At 41.8% G+C, this 20,954-nt stretch overlaps 1 protein-coding gene across 1 annotated transcript in view; it reads left to right on the top strand.

Moving 5' to 3' along the window:
• LOC143805494 (relaxin receptor 1-like) overlaps positions 1-20,954 on the top strand; it is a 371,702-nt gene that overhangs the window by 261,869 nt on the left and 88,879 nt on the right. Inside the window, exons 5-10 of the mRNA XM_077284937.1 lie at positions 36-107; positions 3,903-3,974; positions 5,527-5,598; positions 12,821-12,892; positions 16,980-17,054; positions 18,485-18,550. Coding sequence (XP_077141052.1) covers positions 36-107; positions 3,903-3,974; positions 5,527-5,598; positions 12,821-12,892; positions 16,980-17,054; positions 18,485-18,550 — 429 coding nt within the window. The remainder of the gene's footprint in view (positions 1-35; positions 108-3,902; positions 3,975-5,526; positions 5,599-12,820; positions 12,893-16,979; positions 17,055-18,484; positions 18,551-20,954) is intronic.

Below are 20,954 nucleotides of genomic sequence, written 5' to 3'. Positions count from 1 at the left end.
GATGATTTGAGTGACTTTTGTCTTTGTTCCTTTAGTGATCTGAAGGACAATAAAATCAAATCTTTACCAGATGGTGTCTTTCGTTTATACCAGGATTTGGAGAAACTGTGAGTAACCACAAAAAAAAAACAATAATCGCTCTGTTGGAATAACACACAATTCTGCACTTTTTTTAATCTCATTTTAAAACACTAACCATAGGCTGCTATTTAGAGCTTAAAGGAGTTGTTTATAATTCAGATACCCTCTGTCACGCTCACGCCCTGACTGGTGGGCACGAGCAAGAGGATGTTGCCCCACTGTGCCACAAACCAGACTACCCTGGAAGGGGCGTAACTAAGCAGCTACCTTGGTGTTCACTGTAGCCTCTGATGGTGAGGTCAGGCTTGTGTGGCAGGTAGCTGCCAGGTACCACACCAGGGTAGTGTGTGGCTGTGGCTGCTGATCCCACTGGGGAACGGAACACTGGCAGGCAGGCGGGCACGGCTGAGACACTGGCAGGCAGGCAGGTGGGCACAGCTGAGACACTGGCAGGCAGGCTCGGCTGAGACACTGGCAGGCAGGCGGGCACAGTTGAGACACCGGCAGGCAGGCACGGCTGAAACAATGGCAGGCGGGCACGGCTGAGACACTGGCAGGCAGGCATGGCGGAGAAAGAAGGGACAGGAACTGACTCAGAAGGCACAGGAACACGAACAGGTGTTAGTGATAAATGGGAACAGGTAGGGACCTGTTCAGACTGTAGGAGCAGGGACTGATTCAGGGAGGACAAAGACCAGCAGGGTGCGGAACGAGAGCGGCGCGAAATCGCAAGGAGCGGAGCAGAGCAGAACCACAAGAAACGGAGCAAAGAGCGGAGAAGAGCCACAGGGCGCAAAACGAAGAGCAGAGCAAGGTCACAGAGTTCAGAGCCGAGAGCAGAGCAAAGCTGCAGGGTGTGGAGCAAAGAGCAGAGCAAAGTCACAGAGTGCAGAGCTGAGAGCAGAGCAAAGCCGCAGGGTGCAGGGCAAAGAGCAGAGCAAGGTCACAGAGTGCGGAGCTGAGAGCAAAAGGGGTGAGCACAAGAAAACACAGAGAAATAGGGAAGACTCAAGACAGGAACACAAATGGACAGGTATAGGACTTAGTTCAGACAAGGACAGGTACGAGACAAGGCACGGAAATGATACAGATGGCGGAAACAAGAGATACAGGCACTGACCAGGGTACAAAGCCCCACTGGGTGGCAGAGACAGGAGTAACAAAACACAGGTACAGCCCAGGGTACGAAACCCCACTGGCTGGCTAACACAAGAGATAGAGACGGGACCTGGCACCTCAACAGCGAGAAACTGAGGAAGTAAGTTGCTCAGGCCTTCCCCCAGGGGTGGGAATGCCTTAAGTACCTGATGCCTCTTGGCCATTGGCTGGGGACAACTTAGGAGAATGCACACAATCTCAATAAGAGTCAGAGAAAACCGGCGCTGCCCCCTATGCACACAGCCAGGAAGTATGTAGAGAGCAGGCAGGAGACAAGAGGCACACAGCATGGAGCCGGCAGAAGACAGAACTCACAGCATGGCCCAGAGTAGTGAGTAAGTTGGTGTGTAAGGCAGGTGGGGGATGGGAGGCCATGCAGTGAAGTCGGCAGAGTTGTTACTCCCCCTTCTTAAAATTTCTACATTTCCTCTGTGTAAAATACGAACACCTTCTGCTAACTTTCAGAGCTGGTGCCGTTAGTATCGGGTCTTCCTTGACTCGTGTGGCTGTTCTGCCATGTGAGCCCTGCTGCCAGTCATTGGCTCCTTCATGCTCACTTCCTTCTGATGCAACTGACAACAAGAAAAAGTGAGAGCTGAGTAGAGTTGAGCGAATATGTTCGGAAACGATCGCCAAATCCGAATTTGCTATATTCATGCTTTTTTTGTTCCCTATTCGTGCCAAGTTTATGTTTGACGATCAGTTCCGAGCATAATTGCTCAACTCTACTCCCATTGACCCCAATCACGTTCAGCTCTGTTCGACGAATTGCCAATACAATATTCACCGGCCACTATAATTCGAACCGAATTTTGCAAAATTCTCTCAACTGTAGAGCTGAAGCAGCTCAGGAAGACCTGCCGCCAACAACACTGGAAAATTGATGGAATGGTGCCAGCACCAAACATGGTATAGCCTGTTTATATTTTACACAGCGGAACATGGTAATTGAGCACTTTAAAGTGTTGTCTCATGATAGACATTTCTGGCAGATCCTGAGGATGTCTAACTTTCCAGGTCCCACTTCTGGAATCTGCACTTGTCTCTAGGTTATGGCCGAACAAGTGCAGAACTCGCATAGAAGTATGGATAGAGCACTATCAGTCTGAACCTATTTTTCAATTATACTGTATAATGAAAGCTTAGAACTTTGCTTGTAATGAATGGAAACAAGTTACTGCTGAGTTAATTATTTTCAGTTTCCACAAGTCGATAGACATAAAACAATGTATCCTCAAGTAGCGCTTTAATAACAGAGGTGTCCAAGTGGCTCTATCAATTCGATATGATTAGGACAGGTTTTCAGCCTTTATGTGTAAACATTGTTTTGGATGACTGTATAAGGGACCCCAATAACACCCATAGGGGAGACTTGATTGCAAGCTCTGGGACTGGACTCTTATTGTATGAAAACATCAATCATGTCCAGGAGGTCGTAATTACAGATAATTGAAAGAGGGTAATTAGCATAGGGTTCCTGGCTGCATTAAAGCCTATTTTTGGAGATCACATATTTGCATTGATCTCATTTAAATTTTTGAGGCATGCCTTAACAATGAGTGCCATAAGGTTGTCATTGTGAGGATGTGCCTTTCATTACGATATTACATTGTCTGTTATGTTTCCTCACTATGAAAAAAAAAGTTGTTTTAGGCAATTAAAGCAGCGAAACCTGTTATGGGCATGAGGGACATGATAGAAATTCTGGAGAATGGCAGAAGAGCAGCAGGGTGGAGGTCCGGGATGCTAAATGCATGTGACAGGTTCCCTCTAAATCCATCAGAGCTATGGTTTGTAGAGTTACATTGGTTGGCCGCGGTCAAAGCTTTACACTAAGGCCACATTCACACGCTCAGTATTTGGTCAGTATTTGACATCAGTATTTGTAAGCCAAAACCAGGAGTGGAACAATCGGAGATAAAGTATAATAGATACTTGTCACCACTCCTGCATTTCCCACCCACTCCTGGTTTTGGCTTACAAGTACTGATGTAAAATACTGATCAAATACTGAACGTGTGAACATCGCCAAAGGTTAAGGCTACAGGATCGGATGTGGATGTGCATCAGTAAGATCACAAATATCACAATTAATAGTGCAGACTACCATCAGGGCTGGGTTTCTGATGACTGTCAAATTGCAGTTACACAACTTGCTGGTCGTAACACGAGCGCATCCTGTGTCATGCGTTATAACGTAGTAGTGCAAGATTGCAGTCCTCTATTGAGTATCTACAGGTCAGTAGGCCTAGACTAAATGAATGGAAACAAATACAAAGCTTTAATTACTAATTCTGGCAACATATACATATCAGAACTTCATAACTTGGGTTTGTAAAATGTTGGCAGTCCATCATCACACCTTGATTTACCAATTGTATAATGCTACACAACCCTAAAACACATCATTTTACAGTAGTAATGTAAATTCCCTTATCTGCTTCTTAAATTCGCCTGAGAACATTTGTAGAACTGAAGCCACACAAACCGAGCACAGTAAGCAATGCTGATCACCTGACCCAATGGGGTGACTCAGCCTGGCAACGATCTCCTTGTCTTTAATCTACACTTAATAATCTTGTGCTATTCTGCCTAAAGCAAATCTAGACTTGTATTTCATTAAAACCAAATAGCAATGCTCCAATTCTATGTTTTTGTACCAGGCTCCTTCAAAACAACAGACTGCGATCGATCTCACACTTGACATTCTCGGGACTTTTCAACCTAAAGATGCTGTAAGTGGCAATATATCCAATGATTCGGCTGTCGTGAGTTACCGCATATGTTGTGTCAAGGCAGTGAGAGGCATTTAGATGCTTTACAGAAATAAATGATTTATGTAAAAATGTAAAAAACAGGTAATCAACCGTGTTAATTAGCTTCATTTATTTATAAGACTGCACAAAGAAAAGACTAGTAATCATTCTGTCAGCCAGGACTCAGACTGCTTGGCTCTAAATTCTTACATGAATCACATTTAAAGGGAATCTATCATTAAGATAAACCCTCCTTTACCCCAACCCCCCAAAAATAAGCATATATGAACAGGCAGGTCATGTAAGTCCATTAACACCTTTTTGTCTTCTATCTATTGCTGCATTAGAAGGATTGTCCAGTCAAAGCCGATAAGTCTGCAGTCACACTGTGCAGGAATTTGCTGGTTTCAGACCTGAGACCGAAGGGTATGTATGAGCAGCCTTGGTCAATATACACTTGTATGCAGCAAGGTCGCGCCCTGTAGTCGTCCAGCCGTGTCACTAATCTAAGAGCACACTCACTCAATACAAGTGTATGTTGACCGAGGCTGTACCCACTGGCCGGCAGAATGTATAACTGATACATACACTCCAGTCCCGGATCAAAAACCGGCGAATCTCCGCAGTGCGTGTGCTGGGGGGATTCATAAGTCTGCAATCACACAGAGTGACTGCAGACTTATCGGTTTTGACCAGACAACCGCTTTAATGAGAAATTAGTGTTTTCATTCATATGCAGATAAAGTGTTAAGTGCTCAAGGTGTGACAGGGCACTTACGAAGCTCACTGTCTGATTTTCTTGCCTGGCATCAAACAGTGAGCTATCAATCCAGCTAAAGAGGCTGGTGCTAGGCAGGGAGATAACCTGGGAAGACAAAGGTTGGAGAAGTGCTCTGTCACATCCAGAACACGTAATGCCTAATTTGCATATAGATGTAAACTCTAATTTGTCAGGAATGCCGCAACAGATATAAGGTATACCATAAAGATGTTGGTGGATTTACTTTTCAAAGACCTACATGGCCATTGATGGGGGAGGGGGATGATCTTGCTGACACATTCCATGTAGGAAAGTAGGCAAGAAGCTAAAACATGTTTAAGACATTGTTTATGACTAGTAGAAGATATTCAGAAGTTTATACAAAGTAATGATTCTGAGCCCCACCCCACCCACCATCTATGTACAGCCTCCATACATCTTCCATTAATTTCATTACAACCTTAGGACATAATGTGAGCAGACATGACTACTTTACAGCAGGTTTAGAGAGGAAGCCGGCAGTCAACCACCAGTTCTACCCAAGAGGCTACAATAAGTGTAAAGTGGCTTGTTCCTAGATCTAATGGCACAGGCCTAGATCTAGACTCCCTGCATGTGCAAATCCGCTGTACCAAATAATTTGTCTAAGTTCACAGCATATGCCCCAAATGTATGAATCTGTATAGTTTGTTTCTGGCTCTGGTGTTTCTTTCTGCCCCGTTTTCCTCCTAATCTCTCTTCGCCTCCCTAACTATTGCTTTTTTGCTTTAGCTTCCTCAGTGATAACCGGATCAGGAGTCTGAAGGCTGACGTGTTCCGCGATCTTCACTCGTTGGAATGGCTGTGCGTTGGTAACAATGTATTCATGCTGACCTCATTTTCATATTCCTGATTATATGAGCAAAATCTTAAAGTGGCCAAATCTATGAATAGGAAAACAAATCACATTCTGGTAATCTATCATTTCACCTATGATCGCAAATTGTTACATTTCACTGGACAAATGGCTGAAATCGTCCTATTTAATCAACTTCGGTATAATTTATCAACTAGCATTAAAATCTGTGTCTGATTTCCCTCTGTAGTTCCTTGACCAGACATCATGGGTATTGAGTGCAATTCAAGATTTATCATTCCATCTGTTTTATTATTTTAAGATCTGATTTCTTATATAATAATAACACAAAATTTAAATGAACTATGAGTCAGTTTGTGATCTATTATTGCTAATATTATAAGTTGTCACATATTCCATTAGATTTGGGAAATCTAGTATATTTGGTATAGTTTGTACATTTTATGTTCATAAGCCAAATTGCTCCAAAAAGCAGCCTTCTATTACATTTCTTTTTATGCCATGATTACACCTAGTTTTGGTACTTTTCTGATTGCAGCTGCAGAACCACCAGCTATTGGCGACTATATCACTCGAGACATATTAAACAAGGTGATACTTGTGTGTAATCCAGGCAGATTGCTGCATTATGAATATATGACGGGTATTATCAATTGCATCAGTTTTGTCCTTAATGGACACAAATTGGAACAGTAACAGAACTCCCTATAACCCTCTTTTGACTTTAAAGATGCAGAAGAAAATAAGCTTTTTTGCAGTCTAACTTTAAACAGAAGACAAAAAGTACAAAATGCTGGTGCTACTTTAGTTATTTTATGAATCAGTTGTTTAATATATTTCCTTGAGATCAGCAAATCCATTAGATGCAAATCGAGTTTGTGCTGAATTTATGAAATTCGCAAGTCTTGGAGAATTCGTAAAATTTGCTATTCGAATTGCGCAAGTTGCCAAAACAACCTTCTGCGTCACTTTACACATTGATGACGATTGCATCAGATAGTGCTCACATGCCTTTTTATCTGGACTTAATGTCCTTTTCAGTAAATTAACTGGTCCTGCTTCCTATTGATTACAAAACCAAAAAAAAAAAAAATACCTTAAAAAATACCTTTATTTATTCTTATTTAAAATTACATCAATAAAAAGTCAAATATGTGAACTAACACCATAAGAGAGTAGGGCTGGGTGTTGGTGGGCCGGTACAGTGGACCAAAAGGGCCAAGGGGGAGAAAAAAATAAGATGAAAAATTCCTACTAAGACCCTAATAAGATCCTAAATGACCTGTGCCCTACCTAACAGTGGAGGTTGGCACCCTAACACACGATGTGGAGCCCCCACTCCACGTCGACTGTCCCTTATGTCCCTACACCGCCCTAACCACTACCCAAACCCAAATCCCTCCACACCATGCACACAGAAAAACCAGATCTAGCTGAGTAATCTTAACCTTTAAAAAAAAATTCTGCCTAAACAATGGGCCAGAAAAAAGGAAGGTTTGCCAATCAAATGCGGCTCTAGTTATTTTTAACAATGTGTCAACCAAATGTGGACCACACCTGCATATATTTATGCTCAAAAAGGTGATAATACAGCCAAAAAAAAGATAGATAAACACCAGGGTATTCTATAGATTAATAGTGTCTGTTGACTGTAATATGGTATGTATACAGGCAAACAAGTTATTCAGCGCTTATACAGTCCCTGTATTTCAGGTCTACATATATGGTAGATTGACACACAGTAATATACCTCAGTGACCAACAGCTTGGCCTAGCATGCTTAAAAATAATTAACACCTTGTTCCTTTCTCAGTGGAACATAATACACCAAGGTGCTTTTTCTTACTAAGCCTCATAAATATGTCATCATATAAATTTAGACAGCAGCATGCTAGAAACACCGTAATAGGTAAACTTATCTGGGTAAAAACAGCATTCTTGGTCCCAGTGTCCTTGTCCCAACGCGTTTCACCCCCTCCTAGTATAGGGGCTCATCAGGGGACCATAAGTTGGAGTAAACCATAATGGCAAAAAATGTGGTTTTCTAATTAAATATACCCTGGTTGTATTCAGTTCGGTTTGTTTCCTATTGATTACACATGTTTAGTTAATTCTTCAAGTACCAGAATCCAAAGCCAGTTTAAGGCACTCCGCACATTTTTTTTTTTTCTGCTGAAGAAAAAAAGTTAAATCAATTTTGCCTACTTGTGAAAAGTTTTAGGCGAATTTCTCCCCGCAGCGTTCAGCTACAGGCAGGCGCTGGGCATGTTAGTAATGCTATTAACCTTCAGATTAATGCCGTATCTGCAGGTCAATAGTGGTTTTTTTTTCTGTTGACATGTTCCCTTTAACAAACAGACGTGTACTAGTTTGTCCTTCATAAATGTGGAAAACTTTCAATTTGCCAAAGTAAGTCAATTATGGATCAGTGATGATTTTAATTTACCTACGGCTGATGCCAATGTTTAGATGGCATCAGCCTCCTGGCTGTCCATTTTGTTCTACACTGCTCTGTTGCCACCACTGCAGATCTCCCCGCTCGGCCGGGCATCTCTAACCTATTCATTGTGTTATATGTGTAAGTATAGTAATCTTGCTGGGGCTGCCAGTGCTGTTTATACACTGCTGCCCCATCTTATTCTTTAGGACAAAGACAGACTGCCATAAAACTCGTGCAAGGATCGCATCGCAAACCTCGTACTGGCTCTCTGCTCTCCTGACCTCAGCATGGCAGCTGCATAGAAATCCATCATGCTGTCATGCTCAGGTCAGGAGAGATGCTGGGCCAGTCTGTTCAGTGTAATGCAATCATCGCACAAATTATACGGCAGTCTTTCTCTGCCCTTACTGTGGTTGCAGATTCTGCGGCTGCCACCACCACTGCTGATAGTGACTGGCAGATGTATGGCTGGCATGACTGTGTTTTACAGCTATATTGTACTTCGGCTTCCATTACTGTCAGTGCTAGTCCTCCACTGCCAGACATCTCCTTGCCTGCTGTCATATTCTAAACTGAAATTCCACTTCTGCTGCCAAAAGCTGGGCTCACAGATCTCCTATTTGTCCATAGTGTTGGATAGCTGTTTAGTATTGCTGCTGGAATTCTACCCTGCACAGGATAAATAAACCTGAACCGACTCCCACAAAAAGGATAACATTTTCAAATCTTTTTAAGACAGTATTGCTTTAAAAAAAAGGAACATTTTTGGATGCCTTGGAAAAAAGCCATCGTTTCTTAATTTTGCAACCCACAAACCTGTTATTAATCCCAAAATTGGAACATATTTTGGTTGACTTGTTAAAAAGCTATAGCTTCTTTTTCTAACAATCAACAATCCTTTTGATGCTCCCCAAAGAAGGATAATTTTTGGACCAGCACTTGTCAACAAGTCATGGCATTTTCCATCTACACCGCCTGTGTAAAAACACCAGCAAGGCAGGCATCTGCCTTCAGTCAAGTGATGATTTCCTGGACATTTGTAGAATTTAAAAAGCGTAATAATCTGTTAGTGTGATGTTCTGTTAAACTGCCTATTGATTACTACCAGTTACTATCCATTTAGTCATAACCAGATATGCTAAGGTCACTTTCACATTTCTCAGGCTCAGTTTGCATTAAAGAACTCAAAACGGGATCAATGATGTCCTAGTATCTTACAACCCTTTCCAGGCAATTAGAGGCTTTGCAATACTTGCGATTCACGATGAATCAATTCACAGCAAATCAAATTTTTAGGAACATTTTGAGAAAGATGACAGATTCAAATTTCAAAAAAATCAATCACCTGTAATGTTTTCACATCATTTGCCAAGGAAAAGTCCTATAAATATCAAACAAAAATAAAGACTCTGTAGGGGAATTTCTGCATATGTTTTATGTCAATAATCATTGTAATGACTGGCAGCTGTTTTTGCACATCAAATAACTTGCTATCAGATAAGGTCCGGAAAATAAGAAAAAAATTAATGAATCCATAACCATGACCAATTGATTAACTCATCCCTAGGTGCATCACTAATTTTGATTAACATTTCATAACTCGTTTTTATCTGGGCACCTCTTCTAGTATTTTTATTTAGGTACATATTTTACTTTGGACTTCTAACATGAAAGCTTTTTCATTTTTCCTTCTTTGTTAAAATTTGATGGCTGTGTATGTTAGGAGTCTGACTTTTTTTTAAAATTGGCTTCCTATTTTGGAAAACAGAATAATGACAGCTCTGTGTCTCATCAGATGAATTCTGAAAACAAGAGTGTGCAGTTTATTTTATCATTCTGCTTTCAGTGCAAAGAATATGTAAACTTGATGGATTGGCCATATCTTCCATAACACAGCACTTACTTTTATAAGTATAATAGTGCCATAGAGTGCCCACAAAATAGTAACAGCATTAGATGTGTCCCTAGACTAGTAAATAATAATAATATTTCTATCGACTGCTAAACTTATGCAAAAATGTTTGCATGCCCCTGGTCCAGCGGCCTTCTTGGTATACTTTCAAATATAAACAATCTGGCAAATTCATGTAACGTTTCGGTCTTACAATCAGACCTTCATCAGACTAGGATAGAAACAAAGAAATAAAGAAACAAACATAAATAAATCGATATATATGTACAAAACACCCGGTGAAGACACTTAGTTATTTAATAGGCAAAAATACATATAGTGTTCAATAGGAAAAAATACACGAAAGTAGCAATTCATTGTATTTAATACATCAATGATATGAATCATGCTTGTCACAGTGATTATAAATTCTGCATGGGAACTTGCGCAAGACATAGGAGGTATGGCGATATAAGCACCCATATGAAGTCATGTATGAAAAAATAGATCAAATAAAGAAAAACAGAACATTGGAAAATCCTGGATGAAAAAAATATAAAAAATATAAAATATAAATAAATATAAAATAAAATATAAAAATTAAAATTAAAAAAATAATGAAAAAATAATTCAAATAAAATAACAGAAATAATAAAGAATAAAAAAAGTTGAAAAATAACAAAACTGTAAAAGTGCATTCATAGTCAAAAAATCTCATAGCAGTCAGGAGAGCTTAGCAGTCAAATAATCACCATTAGTAGTATAGAACCACAAGCCAAATTGATGGTAAACTTACCGGATTGCAGTGAATTACAGAGAGCCCTTAAGCAGCGCAAGGATCGGGATAACTGGTATGTAAAAGAGGCCAATGTTTGCAAATTTTCTGGTGTAGTCTGTAAGCAAACATATTTAAAGTGTGGACGAATGGGATTCTATGTGAGGTATTTCTATTCCGAGTAGAGCTAGACCTAGTTCGGCAATCCATAAGTAATTTTTGAGGATAACCTCTTTGTAGAAACTTAGTCTCCATTTCATCAAGTCTTTGTTGACATGTCACTTGATCACTGACAATTCTCCTCATCCTCTGAAATAGATTTTTTAATTGCTATTGGATGGCAACTATGATATAAAAGCAAATTATTACAGTCCGTATTTTTAATGAACAAGTCAGCAGACAACGTGCCATCCATATTCTTAATTATTGTTGTGTCCAGAAAATTAATCTGTTTGAGACTAATGTGGATTGTAAATATCAATTCTGGCCAGACACAATTAATGTGATTATGAAAACATTCAAAACTTTCAGGTGTACCACCCCAAATGCAAAACACATCATTATTATTATTATTATTATTATTTATACATCTATGTATCTTAGCCATAGTTGGCAATGGGCATGATACAGAGATTTAGAATAGATGAATTCAGATTCAAAATAAGACATGTAGGCGTTCGCATAGGGTGGGGCCACCTTGGACCCCATGGCTGTGCCCTGGATTTGTAAATAATAAGTGTCTTCAAATAGAAAATAATTCTCTGTAAGTACCAACTTGAGTAGTTCCATTAAGAAGTTAATCACTGTAGGTTCTATGGAAGATTGTTCTAATAGAATGGAAAAAAGCAGGATGAGTCCAGCTGACTCATCCTGCTTTTTTCAATTCATTACTCAAGGATTGTTTTATAAATTAGGAAAATAAATCCAATATCACAGGATGCCTGGCAGCATCTCCTGTGTATAGATAATTGTATTAGTTAGTAACTGACAGTTTCTGGAAGAGCAAACTTATTCTGTGAATGTCCTTATTACCAAATAGGTGCTTCATCAAAGGAGAAGATACGTGCCCTAATGTAGATGGGTCGCCTCTAGCCCATATCCGAGTCCTCCCATGGTAATGGAACTGCCTTATTTCCATGCCGTATCAATAATCTAATATCAACATCATCCACAGATATATCTGTGATCGGGAACTTGTTCAGCTCTGTGGATTCAGACGTTGGGATTTTCAGCCTTATGCAACCACAGATTAAACCAAATTATGCATACAATTAGCCTTCCTCCTCTAACATGACCAAGAGACTCTTTATAATATCTCCTCCAAAACTCATTGTGAGATCCAGGTGAGACCACGTGTTCTAATTTCTGCGGTGATCTCCTATGCAAACAATCACTCACCGATCTAATCTGTTGGCTTTCTTTAGAACTTTTTGCTTTCTAATCCTTTGCCTTGTGTATATGTAATTATTGCTAGTTTTTGTCATTTCTATAAGCACTGTATTTCTTTTTGTATATTAAATCGAAAATTGAATAAGTTTGTTTCTTGCTGCTCTAAGCAACCTTGAAGATGGAAAGTGTACCCTGGTTGTGTGACCTTCTTATGCCAGAGTGCAAGAAGTGTACCTACCAGGTTATTGGAAAAGCTGGGTGTGAGAGGATTGGCGTATTACCCAAGGCAAGCATCTTGCTAACCAAAGCAAAGGCGAGTGGTGGCAGTATGAGATGAGATGTGCGAGCTACCAGGGGGAGCACAAAGCTCATTGTCAGCCTAATGCTAGATGATAGGTCAGTGAGTGTTAGTAGCAGAGTCCCCTGTACTGTCACATCCAAGTCCCGTATGCAGCAAGTGGGATGGGTATGTGACATTCTGCCACACTTAATCACTAAAATAACTATTTCCCTTAAGATGGACTACTGTAAGGTAGTACTGATAATGTTGTTATGTAGGAAGCATCAAATATTGACTCCCGTTCCTTAGATTCATTTACCGCACTCCTTTAGGCTATACATTCTGCAGTTGATCATAGCTGTTTTTCTCAAAACAATTTTTCTATTTTTGTTTTTCAGAATTATTTACATTTTTTTTTTCGTATTTTCTTGCAGGATATTAGATAATAACAAAGTTGCTAACATCAATCCTGGAGCATTCACTGGACTGAGTTCTCTGTATTTCTTGTAAGTCTTTTTACTTATACTTAATCATTGTTAAAGATTGATTCATTAGGGAATATAACTCCAGTCAGTAGGAATACTTACGCTTAAAGTTCTGACAGTTGATAGAAAAAATTCTGCACTTTACATTGATTTCTTAAATTTATTAGCAGCACAAAGAAAATGGAAAATCACTTATTATTAACTTTAATCCAAGGGGTAACACTTCAACTTGCAGAGAGTGACATGTGAAGCCTGACATTCCAAGGTGAAGAGACTTTTAAGCCTTGTAATGGTCCTCTTGGAAATATGCAAATTGTTTCTTCAGAGAGGAAGATGACTACAACTCTCTACCCCGAAACAGTGTCTGCAAGTTGAGATTTTGTTTTTTGGCTTTTATCCTAAGTCATGTGACAAGGCTCTATCCTATCAACTCTTTAAGGTAGTATTTCTTGCACTTTGTGGGAGGGAGAGCCAGGGCCAAAGTCGTGGCTGAGGTTAGAGGCCTTTGCGCACCCCACCCTGGCCTCCCGTCACATGCAAAGAAAGTACTTCTATGAGAGTACTTGCCTCTCTGTTATCCCTACTTTTCGGGTCTCTTCTGAGCTGCTGCAGACCCTTTTCATACGATTGCACACAAATTGAGACACAGTCTTGCTTTAACTTCAAACACAAAACTTTACTTGCTTCTGTTCGCAGCACATCCTTCTCAGTTACATCTACAGCATCGAATTCCATACAGTTCACATCCTCCACTTTCCCTGCTTCTCCTCTTATGGCCTTCAGTATGCGCCCAGGTCGTACCGCCTCTTGTGGTAACACAGCATCCTCCCCGTCCAAACTCATCCACTTGGGGATTCCCTCAGCCGTTTCCCTCCGGATCTGAGGGCATCAGCCCATGAGTTAAGTTGCCACATTATGGAGCCACATGCATCCCCGTACTGTCCTGGCCCTGCTTTTAGCCTCCGTTTCAACACTGCTCTAAGCCCACTGCTCAGCTATACTTCTAGCCCAGTGGGCCCTGGATGGCTTGGTCCTGCATCTTAATGTTGCTGAGCTAAGGGGTAGCTTGAGCTCTGGTGCCCTTCCAAGCTGTCTGGGCACCCTGGCCCCTACTGACTCTAACTCTGAAACTGTTCCTACCTTACCCCAGCTAGCTCCTCCTATGGTTAACTATTTACACCACTTATTACAATATGGTGTCATGGGCCCCATCTAGTGGGCCGAACAGGGTACAGGTGTGTATTTACAATGATGGTTCAGCCATCTTGAGGGAGTGGGGGATAGATAGAGATAGTGAATGGGCTACACACACACACCCTTACAAATAAAATGACTTTGATTAGGGAATATGATAGGCCACTCTGAACAAATGTGTTTTGAGGGAGTGCTTAAAACTGTGCAAGTTGTGGATGGTCCTAATTTCTTGGGGTAGAGCTTTCCCGAGGATTGGCGCAGCGCTGGGGAAATCTTGGAGTCGGGAGTGGGAGGTATGGATTAGTGCAGAGGTTAGTCGAAAGTCATTTGCAGAGCGCAGCGATCAGCTAGGCTGAGAGACAGAAATAAGGGAGGAAATGTAAGGGGGTGCTGCACTGTGGAGAGCTTTGTGGGTGAGAACAAGTACTTTGAATAGGATCCTGTAGTGAATGGGTAGCCAGTGTAAGGACTGGTGAAGAGTGGACATGTCTGAGTACCGATTAGCCAGATGGATGTCCCTGGCTGCTGCATTAAGGATGGACTAGAGAGGGGAAAGTCGAGTAAAGGGAAGGCCAATTAATAGAGCGTTACAGTAGTCCAGTCAGGAGTGGATCAAGGCAACAGTGAGGGTTTTTGTTGTTTCCATAGTGAGAAAAGGGCAGATTCTAGAGATGTTCTTTAGGTGTAAGCGGCAAGAGCGGGCAAGAGATTGTATATGGGAGGTGAAGGACAGATTTGTGTCAAACGTAACACCCAGACAGCACGCCTGCTGCCAGGGTGTTATTATGGTGCCACCCACAGAGAGGGAAATGTCAGATTTAGGGAGGTTAGTAGATGGTGGGGAGCAGGATAAGTTCAGTTTTGGAGAGGTTGGGTTTCCGATAGAGGGCAGACATGATGTTGGAGACTGCTTACAGACAGTCACTGGCGTTCTGTAGTACAGCAGGGGTTAATGTCAGGGATTGACGTGTATAGTTGTGTGTCATCAGCATAAAGATGGTACTGAAAGCCAAATCTGCTGATGGTCTGTCTAATTGGGGCTGTGTAGAGAGAGAAGAGAAGGGGGCTAAGGACTGAGCCCTGAGGTATCCCAACAGTGAGAGGAAGAGGGGATGAAGTGGAGCCAGTGAACAAAACACTGAAGGAGCAGTCAGAAAGATAGGAAGAGAACCAGGAGAGGGCAGTGTCTTTAATGCCTAGTAACTGGAGCCTAGAGAGTAGGAGACAGTGGTCAACAGTGTCGAAAGCTGCAGAAAGGTCAAGAAGAATTAGCAGCGAGTGGTTACCGTTACATTTTGCTGTCAGAAGGTCATTGGTCACTTTGATGAGTGCAGTTTCTGTCGAATGTAGGGGGCAGAAGCTGGACTGTGAAGGGTCTAGGAGGGAATGAGTGGAGAGGTAACGGGTAAGGCAGGAGTAGACAAGGCGCTCCAAGAGTTTAGAGATAAAGGGGAGATTGGAGACTGGTCTGCAGCTGTTTGTGCAGGATGGGTCGAGGGCGGGTTTCTTTAGTAATGGAGTAATGATAGAGTGCTTGAAGGAGGATAGGAAAATGCCAGAGGAGAGGGAGAGATTAAAGATTGTAGTTAGGTGGGTAGTGATGACTGGAGAGAGAGACTGGAGGAGATGTGAGGGAATGGGGTCAGTAGTGCATGTAGTCGGACAAGAAGAAAGGAGCCTGGAGACTTCTTCTGTGATGGGATCAAATGTGGAAAGTGAGCCAGGAGAAATGCAGGGAGTCACTGCACCTGGTGGCTGGGAGTGGATTTACTGACATATATTATCTATTTTCTGTATAAAGTGGGAGGCCAGGTCATCAGCACATATGTCTGTGAATAGGGGCTTGTGCTTTTGGCCTGAGAAGGGAGTGAAAGGTGTCAAAAAGTTTCTTGGGGTTGTTGGATAGTGAGGAGATCAGGGTGGTGTAGTAGGTCTGTTTGGCAAGGAGAAGGGCAGAGGTATAGGTTCTTAACATAAATTTGAAGTGGTTGAAGTCTTCTGGTGTGCGAGTTTTCCTCCATAAGCGTTCAGCACTCCTAGAGCGTCGCTGGAGAAATCAAGTTTGTGATGTGAGCCGGGGCTGCTTTGCTCTGTGTTTGGAGGTTCTGAGGGTGAGGGGAGCTACCTGGCCAAGGGTGCTTCTGAGAGTGTCATTGTAGTGGTGTACAGCCAGATCAGAACAGGAAAAAGAGGAGATTGAAGACAGTAATGATTGTAGGGAGTCTGTAAGTGTATGAGGGTTAATGGCATGTAAATTTCTGAATATGTGGTAGGTAGCCATGGGCTGGGGAAGGAATTGTGAGCGTGAAGAAGAGAATGTTGTGGTCAGAGAGGGGAAGCGGTGAGTTATTTAGGTAGGAGATTGAACAGAACCAGACAAAGACCAGGTCAAGGGTGTTACCGTCTTTGTGTGTTTCAGAGGTTGAGAGCTGTGAGAGGCCTAGAGAAGTGGTTATTGATAGAAGCTGGGATGCAGATGTGGAAGTGGGGCTGTTAATGGGGATGTTGAAGTCTCTCAGGATAGGGGTTGGGAGTTCTCAGGACATGAAATGCGGCAGCCAGGCAGAGAAATGGTCAAGGAATTGGGTGGGTGAGCCTGGGGGCCGATATATGACTGTTACTGTGAGGGAGAGGGGACAGAAGAGCCTGATAAAGTGGAGCTCAAAAGAAAAGAAAGAGTGATGGAACAGGGGGGATGACCTGGAAGATGCATTGTGGGGACAGGAGTATGCCGACTCCACCACCAGGTCTGTTTTTGGGTCTCGGGAAATGGGAGAATTGTAAGCCACCATGGGAAATGGCAGCAGGGGAGACTGTCAGAATCCTGAATTCAGGTTTCAGTGAGAGCCAACAGATGAAGAGAGTTGGTCATAAAGTAGTATGAATATAATCATATTTCATTGTTCTCAATCAGGTACATGCTGAACAATTCTATTAGTGAAATTCCAAAGAATTCTTTATGTGCAGAAATGCCTCGTCTTAACTGGCTGTAAGTATCCATTGTAAACATTATAATTTACAGATTTTTTCATTTTTAAACTAATTGTTTGAATAGTTTTTATCTAATGACGCTTGGCATAGCAGGCGCGATGTAGTGATGTCATCGCGACTGCGGTCCCAGCCATACATGCTGATTGGTGGAAGAAGGGGTGGGCAACGCCATCCTCCACCAATGTATATTGGGACACGAGGCGGTGGAGGGCATCATGGGCCACTGTTTTCAGACTTTTTGCTGTCTTGGTCCGCAAGCCAAACTAGAACCGCCATAGGGCAGCATGTGGCCCACGGTCTGCACTTTGCTAAGGTCTGGTCTAGAGGTCTAGTTTCCTGCTGTTGTACAGATTTATTTCCCTTGTCTTAGGTTGTGAAGACATTAAAAACTGATATCCAAGAAATGTTTAATTTGCCTATGTTTCAATGTTAAAACAATAATCAAAAAACACAATTTTTTGTATTGGGGCTGACAGCATATTAAAGTACAGCTCTCCCAACATATGGCAGGCACCTAATTACAACAGTGGAGTACTCCTAATACTATAGCAAATTGGAAATAGAATGGAGTAAACCGAGATCCACCAAAGGATAATATAAATCAAGTCAGTTCTATTAGAACATCACAATAAAGCATGTCAGACAAAAAATACATGATATCAATTAAAGAACTGTGAAGGAGATATGAAGGTTGGCAAAGGAGAGGGTAGAAGACAGAGTAAGACTTGGGGAAGCAGGACAAAAAGATCCCTGCAGCATGAGTATAGGCAGCACCAAATCGTAGACAATGCAATTAATTATAAGATGTACCCTGTATACCAATAACGTACGCTGCCATAAGAGATAAAGCCTGCTTCCCCATAGTAAGTCTCGACCGCTGATGCCCTCCTTGTAGCCCCTAAATGTCTTAATGCTGTTCAAAATACTTCGAGTGAAGAAAGGTAAATGCTGTCAGCATAAATGAAGTTGTGATCAACTTATTCCTAATAAATAACTCATTCTTAATAGCTGTCCTGGGAGCAGAAAAATAAAAAAGTGCATATTTACTTCAAAGACTGGTGAGGCTCCTGTGATCTCTCCTGGTGTTCATATGACATGGTTTTATCAAGTAACTGCTGCAGACAGTCAACAGCCGCAGAGAGACACCGGGGAGATCACAGGAGCAGGGCCTGTCCAGGAGGTAAGAACATATTTTTTTATTTTTTTCCCCCACACTGCAACTGTCAAGAAGGAGTGGTCCATTAGTGGACAAACCTTTTAATGTACTAAAGTAATCACAAAGAAAATATCATATAGTTTTTGTGCATGATGTATAGGAGTCCTAAAAAATATGATTATAAGTCACTTGTGTATAGATTGCTATTCTCTCCACATCTTTCCCTGGTATGCAAAAATGTTCTCGCTAAACTATAGTTTTCTTGTTCTTAGAGACCTGGAGGGAAATCAGATGCATACCATCCAGGAATCTGTCTTTCAAGAGTGTATAACGGTCCTGTGAGTATGACCCAGTTATTTTTTGCTTCCTATACACGGGGCAATTTTCCTGTGGGTTATATCTGATGTTGCAGATGATGAATTCTACTGCATTCCTTACTTATTTTACAAATACTATAAAGACATAATCTATCATTAAAGTTATATGATTGTTCTTTGCTTTCTTATCTTTATGGTTATACCTACCATTAAATATGAAGAGGATTTGAACCCTAGTGCCTCCTATTGGAAGTAGCAATTCTACAAGTCATTATCAACCCTTTAACGAGCTTTGCAATATGACTTAGGATAAAAGCCATTTGATTTGGCTTTTAGCCTGTCATATTTCAAGGTTTGTTACAGGATCGATAATGACTTGTAGAATTGCTACTTCCAATAAGTGGCACTAGGGTTCAAGTCCTCTTCTCTGTAGAGGCAGTGTGTATATAGTCTCGTCATACTGGAATGCTAGACCTTTCATGTCACTCTCTACGAGGACAAACCTTACCCCTTAGATCCCAACTCCCACCAAAGACATTCTTTTTGCTGCCTCTGAGCATCTACTGTGCCAGAGTATCCAAAGAGGACGCACCGTATCAAACCTTCAGTTACCAGCAGTTGGTTGTCTGTAAAAGAGAATTTGTATTCACTGGTGGCAAGCAGAAATAAATTAAAAATTATTAGTATATGACAACATTTTATAACTTTTCATTCTAAAATTAACACGCATATAAGCTAAACAACATTTTTTTTGTACGGGTCCTTTATATCTAACAGATAGTGGGGGGTAAAAATGAATTTTATCACGGATGTCAAACGAGGTGAAGATGGATGTATGTGCTCTTGACATATATTTCAGATGTACTGCATATGAAATACATTTCTCTTTTTCTAAGCAGATTGAGAATTGTACTTTTCTATGGAGCGTAAGGGGTGGACTTATGGGAACATAACATACTAATTTCTCTATGTATTTCTCTATGTATTTCTATGTACTATGATATAATAAAGATATCTAAAAAGTAGTGTTGAGCATTCCGATACCGCAAGTATCGGGTGTCGGCCGATATTTGCTGTATCGGAATTCCGATACCGGTATTCCGATACTTTTGTGGTATCGGGTATCGGTATCGAAACGACATTAATGTGTAAAATAAAGAATTAAAATAAAAAATATTGCTATACTCACCTCTCCGACGCAGCCTGCACCTTACCGAGGGAACCGGCAGCGTTGTTTGCTTAAAATTTACGCTTTAACTTCCTTACGCGAAGTCCCGGCTTGTGATTGGTCGCGCGCCGCCCATGTGGCCGGGACGCAACCAATCACAGCAAGCCGTGACGTAATTTCAGGTCCTTCAGGATTTTAAAATTACATTCCGGCGTTGTGATTGGTTGCGTCGCGGTCACATGGGCGACGCAACCAATCACAAGCCGTGACGTCACGGGAGGCAGGAGACGCGCGCATTTTAAAATGCGCGCGTGTCCAGCCTCCCGTGACGTCACGGCTTGTGATTGGTTGCGTCGCCCATGTGACCGCGACGCAACCAATCACAGCAAGCCGTGACGTAATTTCAGGTCCTTCAGGATTTTAAAATTACGTTCCGGCGTTGTGATTGGTTGCGTCGCGGTCACATGGGCGACGCAACCAATCACAAGCCGTGACGTCACGGGAGGCTGGACACACGCGCATTTTAAAATGCGACATGCCTCCTGTGACGTCACGGCTTGTGATTGGTTGCGTCGCCCATGTGACTGCGACGCAACCAATCACAACGCCGGAACGTAATTTTAAAATCCTGAAGGACCTGAAATTACGTCACGGCTTGCTGTGATTGGTTGCGTCCCGGCCACATGGGCGGCGCGCGACCAATCACAAGCCGGGACTTCGCGTAAGGAAGTTAAAGCGCGAATTTTAAGCAAAGAACGCTGCCGGTTCCCTCGGTAAGGTGCAGGCTGTGTCGGAGAGGTGAGTATAGCAATATTTTTTATTTTAATTCTTTATTTTACACATTAATATGGTTCCCAGGGCCTGAAGGAGAGTTTCCTCTCCTTCAGACCCTGGGAACCATCAGGGATACCGTCCGATACATGAGTCCCATTGACTTGTATTGGTATCGGGTTTCGGTATCGGATTGGATCCGATACTTTGCCGGTATCGGCCGATACTTTCCGATACCGATACTTTCAAGTATCGGACGGTATCGCTCAACACTACTAAAAAGTAATAAAATAACTCTTAAATTTCTAAAGGGTCAAAGTTGAAGTACAAATCTTATCAATCAATAGAGAAAGTAAAATGCATTTTATGGACACCTAAAATATACTGTATGTCAAGAGCAAACGAGTCAGCCTTCAACTCATCGGAAATAAGTGATAAAAATACTTTTCACGGTCTATACCCACCACCACCTGTAATTTCTTATAT

The sequence above is a fragment of the Ranitomeya variabilis genome, chromosome 2 (assembly GCF_051348905.1).
Source record: "Ranitomeya variabilis isolate aRanVar5 chromosome 2, aRanVar5.hap1, whole genome shotgun sequence".
NCBI classification, from domain to species: domain Eukaryota; kingdom Metazoa; phylum Chordata; class Amphibia; order Anura; family Dendrobatidae; genus Ranitomeya; species Ranitomeya variabilis.
The sequence above is the reverse complement of the archived record's forward strand: the minus strand, read 5'-3'. Positions and strand labels throughout refer to the sequence as shown.